General features: G+C 45.9%; 1 protein-coding gene across 1 annotated transcript; it reads right to left on the bottom strand.

Moving 5' to 3' along the window:
• Positions 1–123: 123 nt before the first annotated feature.
• LOC149363365 (uncharacterized) lies at positions 124–4,285 on the bottom strand. Its single transcript, XM_089568487.1, has 2 exons — positions 4,190–4,285; positions 124–579 (listed from the first exon to the last, which is right to left on the bottom strand). Exons 1-2 carry the CDS (start codon positions 4,283–4,285, stop codon positions 124–126), a joined length of 552 nt encoding a protein of 183 aa, XP_089424613.1.
• Positions 4,286–10,264: the final 5,979 nt, after the last annotated feature.

The following is a 10,264-nucleotide window of genomic DNA, read 5'->3' as shown; positions in this document are numbered from 1 at the left end:
CGTGTACTCGTCACTGCACAGCCTCTTGCCAGCGGTCGTTCACAGTACAAACAATACAACCGAAATATACAACAGATAAACATCAGGTACACTCGATATGTTAAATTCAAAAGACAGGGACATTCACTCACACTTTTTGCGAAGGAGAGCGCCATAGTGGTAGGGGCTGCCGAGGCCGTAGCCGTAGTTCAGACCGTAGCCGAGGAGACCATGGCCGTAACCATAGTGGCCGATACCGTAACCGACGGTACCAACACCGTAGCCGTAGGCTGGGGCAGCGTGGGCAACGGTAGCCACAGCTGGGGCGTGGTGGATGGTTGTTGTGGCGACAGCTGGGGCGGCAGCATAGGTGGCAATGGCCGGGGCAGCCGCGTAAGTCGCCACAGCTGGAGCAGCATGGTAGGCCGCGACGGCTGGAGCAACGGGGGCGACACTGGCGACAGCTGGGGCGTGGGCTACGGTGGCCACAGCCGGGGCGTATCCGGCGTATCCTAGGCCATAACCAGCATAGCCAAGACCGTAACCGGTGTAACCACCGAAGGCGCTGGCGGCGAGAGCCAGGAGGATGCAGGTACGAATCTTTAAAAGAAAGTTGCATAGCCTTGAGTAAAACCGAGTTGTCGTTGTTTCTTTTTTCCGGCCTTTATTTTTTTCAGTGTAAACGCAACAACTCTCCGTCAAATAATAGTTTGCTAATTATTTTAAAATTGCAAGCTGCTCTAAGTACCGTTTCTTGATAACCGCGGCAAAATACTAAAGCTCCTTACCATGATGTCTTCAGAGCCGGTGCTGAGCCAATTGCTGAATGAAGCACTCCTTCGAAAGCTTTTATACTGAGAGGATTCAGGTATACTTCGCAAACTGCACCCCGCCCATTGCCTGATCAACGGGGTAAAGGCAAAATAATTGTTTTCTTATTTTTCACCGTGATTGCCAACACGTGGCTTTTGCGCATAGCAGTGATGAGAAGGCGGTATGGCGTCACAATACGAAAGCATTTCCAACCCCGGTCGTGCAACTTTGCAGCTAGAGACAGAAATATTCGAGTATGTCACCAGATCTAAAAAACCAATTGAAGCGTTCAGGGCTGCATTTCGCTCCTTTATGTTGTTATGGTTTTGTGGCGCCCAATGGTAATGTGTTACGTGAGTGTAATAAGGAGCGCACTTCTTAGCGTTGTCAGCAAAGAGAACAGGAGGAAATGATTTGTAATGTCACACACTTCATTTTCAAGCAAAACTTCATGGGCAGAGCCTCACTCAGTGAATCTTAATTTCTAAGCATGGCTGCTCTTTGATCACTTTTTCAGGATTATAGACGTTTCGGCCATCTGTAGAATGCACTGTATATTTGGGGCTTCCCGCGTCCTTTCGCCTCGTGCCACGTTAGCTACCGCCATGATACTATTGGTTTGGTTTGTTTTTTGGGGTTCAACGTCCCAAAGCAACTCAGGCTTTCAGGGACGCCGTAGTGAAGGGCTGCGAAGATTTCGACCACCTGGGGTTCTTAACGTGCACTGTCTTCGCCGCACAGTACACTCGCTTCTAGGATAAACGAGGAATCAAGGGGGTAGAAATGTCAATGACTTGATAAATTGAGGGCACCGAAATTTAATTACATTGAGATAATCCGTTCGTTTTTCTGCAATTACCGATATAAGACATTCCCTCACTCGCCAGATCCACCTTTCAAATCAGGCTTTGAATTCACTCCTTCGCACATTTTAGGAGCTTTCTGCTCACCGCAGCACCGGCCTGGCTTTTGTCATTAAGCACTTTCACTCGAAGATGGTGTTTCATGCATGAAAAAAGGCAAAACGTGCAATGTCCGGTTGATATGGCAGTGAGTGCAGGAATTGAATATTAGAGGTGGAGATGAAGACAGAGGTGTGAGCTGCTCGGGGTTCAAGCGCGTTTTAATGATATAAAACAAATGGACTGAGTGCTCAACTGCGATGATCCTTGAGATGATCGAAGAACGGTGACAGGCATCCTTCTCCGCAAATTGTTGGCGCTCTTTTTCCGCCTTCAGCACGCTAGATAGCACGAATAGTTTTATTGTTGTTTTAGACATTTTCGAACACTACCCTCAATAACGATTCAAAGCGAAAAGCTTTACTTAGAGTGCGGTCTCTGTTCTTGGAACGTACCATTGATCATTTCTTGCTTTCTGAAACCATAGTGTAAAAATCCATAAACTTTGTGTCTAGTAAACGTTTATGAAAATCTGGCCACTTTCTTGTTTAAACGAGTAGACAAACCCTCCGAGAAATTCGTCACTCATTTCTTCGTGTTGCAAAGAACGGAAGGCCTCGTGCGCTGAACTTTCTGTGCAGTTGTACTACTCGCATCCGATGCTTAAGTTTTGCGTTTTCCTGCAATTATAAAGTATCTACAAAAACTCTTCCAATATCGTCCAGGTTCTTCTAACACTGATTTCTCAATAGAAGTAACGCTCAAATTTACAGCTCGCATCGTCCGATTATTGATGTCCACTCAGTTTATCTGTAATATGGAAGTTTATCCATTGGAACCATTGAAACCATTTCAAAACCATAGTCCAAGTTGGATCTTCGTACCGGAGATGTTCTGTCAGCGCGGCAAATGACTAGGTGTGAGTGACAGATGTTCACTCCCACTCAACATGCCCCCATAAGAAGTCATGACAAGAGAAGGGAGGCAAGTTGTTGACACACAAGAACAGTGAAAACCGATTTTGAAGTGCAAGGTGTAGACCTTGCATTGACAGCTTGCCGTGTTGAAGCTGTTCTTCGTTAACAGCGTTTTGCTCAACACTATAGAGCTGCAAAGATGACCCGACTATTTGCAGCTAAGGCTTCGGAATTGCAGATTTTTTTTTTTTACCTTGATGAGAGTTAGCGAGAACATGGTTTTGAAAGACTCATATCAGCTATCAGCGCTTTGTTACGGGGCCCCGATGAGCCAGTGCATATGTGCAGTGCCTCGCTGACACGCAAGTTGGTTGATACCTTTTATGTGCTACATATGTATTTTCCCACCTAACGTGGGAGGTGTTTCGAGTTAGATCCTTAAACGAAGTAGATGTGCCACTATTTGGCGCAAACATCTCTCTCTTAGCACATGTGAATAAAAAGATGTCAACTGTTTGCTTGCTTGGCTCTCTACGGAGCTGTATAAAATTAAAATCGTGAGAAGAACTGTGGGTTCAAACGGCATCCTCGTAGGGTATTGAAACCTGAAATAACACCGAGTAATGTCACGTGGATAAACTCGGAGTAAACAGTACTTGGGAGATCTACAGCAAGATTGCAAGGATGACTGCTGAGGGCGCCGCAGGCAATCTATAAAGCTGCCAGAAGTGTTTACGAAGGCTCACTGTTTTCAAAATATTTTCGGGGTGAATGTCTAAAAAGCCAAACATGTAATGGCAGCAACAGATGTCCCTACGAAGGGTGAACAGCAAACAAAGCCTATAGTTATATTATTATCTCTCGGATGGAGACCACTCATGTGTAAGGTGAAGTCGAATTTATCCTCTTTGATCAGTCTTAATTAAATGATGCGATCGCTTGAAAAATATGCCGCCTATTGGCCTAAATCGCTTTCAGGGTGTTTTGAAAGTTCGTCTCCGGCAGTACGCACTTGGCTTCTACATTACAGACAAAAATTTTTGAAATCTACACAACGACGTTTTTTTTAGCATTTCCTCTCAGCCACCACTCTCTGTGTTTATCAAAAACGAAAATTTTTGAGGTAAATAAAATATTCAGGCCTCCAGAAAGAAAAATTCGTAAATTCCTAGCGCAAAATGCAAGTGGTTATTTTTTACAGGGGCGTGCAAAGTTTTGAATATTGTTTTCATAATACATAGAAATTGCAAAATCGAAATCCCACACCTTGATAAGCCGTGGAATTTAACAAGACAATGCCGAAGAATCGTGCAATCAGTTTCTGCTTTGAAGGTGCACTTTGTTTCTTTTACGTTTTCACAGGACTGTTTAAGGTTTTATATAACGCTTTCATAGCCGACTAACTCAGAGAATATCGAAGTGAAAATCGAAGAGCTTACCAAGACAAACCCCGGGGAATACTGCAACCAATTTCTGCTTTGAAGAAGGGCATTGCTCTTCTTTTTATGGCGCAAGTGTGTGCCCTTCGACATAAGTTATGTGTGCATATGCAGACCTGTGTAGGCTATAAATGCCTACACGGCCCGGTGTTGGCTCCCATGAGTCCAGATTCTTGTGTCTGGTGGTCGACTGGGGTGGTAATTCTGGCTGCAGAGGCGTAACCTGCACCTGCATCGTGACTGACCGGCGCTGATTAATGCGAGGCAGTGGGCTTTCAGTTCGCCATTGGTTCGTATTTGTGTAGTTGGCCGAGCACGCCAGCAAGGCAGTAACCAAGTTCGTGCATGACAGCCACAACCTTCCAAAACTGGCGCGTTCCCCAAAGGCATGGTGGGCCTGCTGTAAGCTTCCAGCTTTCCTCAAAATGCCTAAATGCCGAGCGATAAAAGGTATCTGTACAAAATACTCTACCGCTCATGCATTATCAAGAGGAATGGTTTGGTTTGGTTTGGTTTGGTTTATGGGGTTTAAACGTCCCAAAGCGACTAAGGCTATGAGAGACGTCGTAGTGGAGGGCTCCGGAAATTTCGACCACCTGGGGTTCTTTAACGTGCACTGACATCGCACAGTACACGGGCCTCTAGAATTTCTCCTCCAAAGAAATTCTAGCCGCCGCGGCCGGGATCGAACCCGCGTCTTTTGGGTCAGCAGCCGAGCACCATAACCGCTAAGCCACCGCGGCGGCAGAGGAATGGTTCATACTGAAAGCATTGTGTTAGAAAGAACAGTGCTCTTGGAGCTGCGAAAGAAATCTAATGTTATTACTTACAGTAAGATTTGTTAGCAAAAAAAAAAAAGGCGGGTGATGTAGTACCCTGCTCGCCATTTTTCGAAAATACGGCATTCGCTACGCGACAAGCACACGCAAAAAAAACTATGCTATTTGCGAACTGAAGGATGCTAAATTCATCGTAAACACTTAATTCACTCCTTGGTGCAGCACACTGTCAGAAAAATCTGGGAGTTAAAGGAACGCTTAAACGAAGGAGGACGTATTGAGTGCTTTTCAGTAGAGTGTCACGGCACGCTGCAGAAGGCCAGAACCAATGTTGGCTGTTTTGATTTTGATTTTTGAAATATGCGGCAAGAAACACTATACATGGGACCGCGTACTCTTAGCGCCAACCTGTTTTGAGCCCACAGCCTTTCGTGAATGTCACCGCTTCCTTTCTCGTAGCAAGCTTGTCACGTGCTTCACGGGAATGACAAAGCATTTTCAAAAGGAATTGTGTAACAACATCAGCATCACTGAACTATTCATCGAACTGCGTTCATAGGCAGATTAGTACTGCGGTCTTTCTTGCATGATGAATACAACAATGTTGCTTCCTATGTGCGTCGTTAAATGATCAGCCCAATTTCGCTGGCGAAGGTCTTAGTACCGAACTGCACCGAATATTCCATGCGAACTGCAGTTGTTACCCCCTTCGCCAGCCAAAGTAAATGGCCCGCATGGTTTTACACTTTGCGTCGAACATTACGCGAAAGTAACAGCAGAAAAAAGTAATATGCCATACGTGTTAGCGTTCTTTCCATTCATGGAGGGAATGGTTAATTGGTGCATATATGAAGCTGTTTATAGAGAATATTCTACAATTTTGATTAGTACGAATCGCCAATCTCTTTTTTTTTTACCAAATGATAAAGTCGGGTGATAGGCAGCTCAGGTATTTGCTGAAAAATAAGCACTGTGCCCTTGACCAGGTTCGAGCTATTTTTGAGAGGTGCTCAAAACTAGGCTTTTGTAATTTAAAAAGAAGCGCTGAGATGTACCAAAACATTGTTTTTTCTCGTGTGTTTTTGAAAAATATAAACGAATAAACGTCTTACTGCAGGCGGCATTCATATTTGTAACCAAAACTTAATGTTGGTCGCGCTCTACACTATTCCATTAGGTAGACCGGTCGTAGCACCCCACGTGTTCCGCAATATTTGCCTCTGAATGTCATGCGAGCCCATGTAACAAAGCTTTGAAGGAGGTGATGAATGGTGCAAACTCCTCCCTGTTTAACGCTGATGTTACGTATGGCGTTTAGAAGCGATTTCCTGCTTCCTTCAGTAACCCCTTTTATCATGTAATGCACCACGATTGGCGGTCTCCAGGCCTTGAAAATTCTGATTTGCAAGTCGAGACTTGCAAGAAATTTCTACACTTTCGGCGGGGATAGATAAAACCACTCCTTGTTTGCTTGTTTAGGCTGTGACTGGAATTAGTGGACCCAGGATTAGTTTCCTGCCCCTATATGATACACGAAGTGATCTCAATAAGCTTCGCAGCACCGCCAAAGTTTTTCTTACTTGACAGTAAGGTGTGGCTTCAGTTGCGCTAGTGGAAGACCACGCAGATAATCTCATGCTCTCCGCCTTGTCTAATATTCAATCCTTGATCCACCTAGTCGATAGTTATCCATTGGTCGTCAAATACCATTACTTTCACAGTAGCAATAAGATCGGGCGTAGTAGCAGTAGATTGATGTCCGGAGCGTGTTTCGTTAAGGGACTGTCGAAGCACTGCAGCAAGCTTTCTGTGTTGCTCAGGAATATTTAGAAGCGACCGCCAGGCGTCCCTCTACTTCTGCATATTTCGATCATTATCGACTTTTTTAAAATTCTCACGTCGCAAAAAACGAGCTATCTCACGATGCTCCTCCTCACAGACGCATGAATAAAACAAGCCAGAATTTCAGTTCCACCCATGTGACGTAATCCTTGCTGTCATGCTAACGAACCGTGACACACTGCTCCACTTGCCGAAAGGCAGAAACATACACTGAACAGAAGCTGTACGAAATTAGTGCAGTCTTTAAATTCCAATTTCAATGGTTTTTTGTTGACCACTTGACCACTGCGGTGGCCTAGTCGTTTGAGCCTCCGCCTCGCATGAGGGAAGGGCGGGGTTCGATCCCCAGTGCCGCCGGGCACCAACCGGTGATACAATGGGTAGAAGCTTTCCCCTGCCTGATGCTCGGCTTCTTTAGAGTGAAATGCTTGGAAAATAGGTCTTTGACCTCACCTTGAGTAGAAGAAAAAATCATGTGCCATGGAGCTCTTTGGCCACAGATGCCCTTGCGCCAATAAATTGGTCATCATCATCATGTTAGCCACTTCACGTCTATGGCATGCTACCGTTACCATAAAAAACACCATTTAAACAACTCAGTAACGATAACACAAATATCTAGTTAAGTAGATGTGGAAGAAGCTCTGTGACGCTTCCACGCTGGGGTCTTGAAACTATCAAAGTGGAAATCAGGTTGAATTATATGCAGTCTGACGCTAGTCGAAACTTTTTAGTTTAATGTTTCCTTTAAACTCTTTAGGTTCGCGTTTCGCATGACGCTCACAGGGCGCCTACGTCTTAGATACTGTCAGCGTCGAATGAAAACGGGAACAAGCTAGCCGGCGACCGAAAACAAGAACAAAAATAATTATAATCATCATCATCAGCAGCAGCCTGACTAGGCCCACTGCAGGGCAAAGGCCTCTCTCATGTCTCTCCAATTACCCCTGTCCTTCGCCAGCTGCGGCCACCATATTCCCGCAAATTTCTTAATCTCATCCGCTCACCTAATTTTCTGCCGCCCCCTGCCACGTTTACCTTCACTTGGAATCCACTCCGTTACCCTTCAGGTCCCTTAAAGACCTTTGCATTACATGCCCTGCTCAAGCCCACTTCTTCCTCTTGATTTCAACTAGGATATCATTAACGCGCGTTTGTTCTCTCACCCACTCCGCCCGCTTCCGATCTCTTACCGTTACACCTATCATTTTTCTTCCCATAGCTCGCTGCGTTGTCCTCAACTTCAGCTGAACTCTATTTGCTAGCCTCGACGTTTCTGCCCCATAGGTGAGTACCGTGGCGTCACATATAATTGAGTACTAATTACTAAGTTATGACAGATCACTAATTAATGGTTAATTACTGATTAATGCCTGAATACTAATTAACTGCTAATTAATTACGCTTCAGCTTCGCTTTTAGGAGTGGAACGCGACAGCGTGTTGTAGCGCTGCCAGGCAGTCCACGGACACCACCACCCGTTCGGCGCAATGCCCTTGCCTTTTGAACGCAACGCTTTTTGAGGAAAGGAAATGGCGCAGTAATTCTCTGTCATCTCGGTGGACACCTGAACCGCAGCGTAGAGGAAGGGAGGAAGTGGGAGTGAAAGAAGAAAGACAAACAGGGCCCGTAATGAAGAAAATGAAAATTGTATTTGTGGCTAGGAAATTACGCAGTAACTGTCTCACAATCTCGGTGGACACCCGTGGAAATTCAGGGGGCACTTTTTATGCGAAGCATACTACTTTAGCTACCACTTCAGCCCTTCACCGTGGTTATGCGCCTCCAAATCACGTGATACATGACGTCACACCACGTGACACGATGACGTCACGACAGTGGAGAAACGGGGGCCCACCTCGCGCTGTCGCTGGGGTTGTGCGCCTCCAAATCACGTGACACAACGTCACACCACGTGACACGATGACGTCACGACAACGACGTCACACCACGTGACACGATGACGTCACGACAGTGGAGAAACGGGGGCCCACTTCGCGCCGTCGCTGTAGTTGTGCGCCTCCAAATCACGTGATACATGACGTCACACCACATGACTTGATGACGTCACGACAGTGGAGAAACGGGGGCCCACCTCGCGCCGTCGCTGTGGTTGTGCGCCTCCAAATTACGCGACACGATGATGCTTCGCATTCTCCAGGCTTAACCAAGTTAAGCCTCAGCCATTTTTTGACCTAAAGTGCGGTCGCTGATGTGTGGTTAAGATGCTAAGCTTCGCCTCTGAGAGTGGAACGCGACAGCGTCTTGCAACGCTGCCAGGGAGTCCATATAACGCCATTGCCCATTCGGTTCTACGCCTCGCTCGTCGGTAAATTGGTTTTTGAGGAAAGGAAATGTATCTGTCTCTCATATCTGGGTGGACACCTTAACCTCACCGGAAGGGAAGGGAGGAGGATGGGAGTGAGCGAAGACACCGTATTCACTAGACGCGCCTTTGTTCATTCCAAACCGAGCTGCCATCGAGTGAAGCTGCGGCGATTGCTGCCGGAGTTTGTGGTATCCACAGAAGAGCTCTCTGGTGGAGCTTTTGGTTACTACAAAGAGATTGTAGCAAGCGTTAGGTTTCTTTCGGCACGTTTTTCCACCGATTATTTGTGGAAAAGCAAAAGGAAAAAGTTGTACAATGATCTTTGTGATATTGTTTTCCCAGAGCCCATGTACAGGGCCTTGTAGAGTGGAGGCCCGGGAGGGGATGTTTTAAAAAGGGTGAAGAAAATGCAGGTGCCACCAGGAGTAAAGACTTTCGTTTAAGTTACACACCGGGGACGTTAGCAGTTAAACAGTTTCTAGAGGGAAAGGATTTCTTTTTACCGTGGGGATCGAACTGCTTAATTTGTAAACAGCCTGAAACAATAGACCATGTTTTTTTGCATTGCTGGGAAGGGGTTTATTTTTGGGACGTGTTACAAAGGACCATAAAGAAAGAGCTACCACTTGACGCGCACGGAATTCGCTATTTAAGCACTGATAATTAGGATGGGGCACCTTTTGATCTCATAATGCTCTTGGGCCTCCACTGTATATGGCGCTCCAGAATGGCAGGCTACCATTGTGACAAAGACGCACGACCGGCCCGAATTTATTTTCGGGAAAGCATGGACTTGTTTCTTGCAATCCAAAAAGCAGCTGCGGAGCCTCCCGAGTGGCTCTCAAGACTAGAGCCGTAGTGTATGTTGCGGGAATTTTAAGCTGACGAAGCCAGTCTCGTGCTGGCTGACCACGACAGTGTCGTATGTATATAGCGTTATGTGTATTTTTGTTGTGCAATGTCATGAGCCAAAGACAGGCAATAAAGAAAAAAAAAGAGCTGCCATGGCGGACTGGATAGCATGCTCGTCTCGCACTCCGAAGACCGGGGTTCGATTCCTGAGCTCGACCAATATCCTACTCGGTTTTATTTATTTATATGGCCTGACTGGAAAGTTAATTAGGCTAATTAGGTAATTCAGCAATTAACTAATCTCAGTCCCACTTACTTGGAGCATCACCATATGATCCCTTCAATTAGTTGCATGGTTACTAGCCAAAGTACAATTAACCCCGTCTGAAATTCGCGCACTGTGACGTCACGA

This window comes from Amblyomma mixtum, chromosome 2 (genome assembly GCF_055824585.1).
Source record: "Amblyomma mixtum isolate Tamu chromosome 2, ASM5582458v1, whole genome shotgun sequence".
In the NCBI taxonomy this organism is placed as follows: domain Eukaryota; kingdom Metazoa; phylum Arthropoda; class Arachnida; order Ixodida; family Ixodidae; genus Amblyomma; species Amblyomma mixtum.
This window is presented reverse-complemented; position numbering and strand designations above follow the sequence as displayed.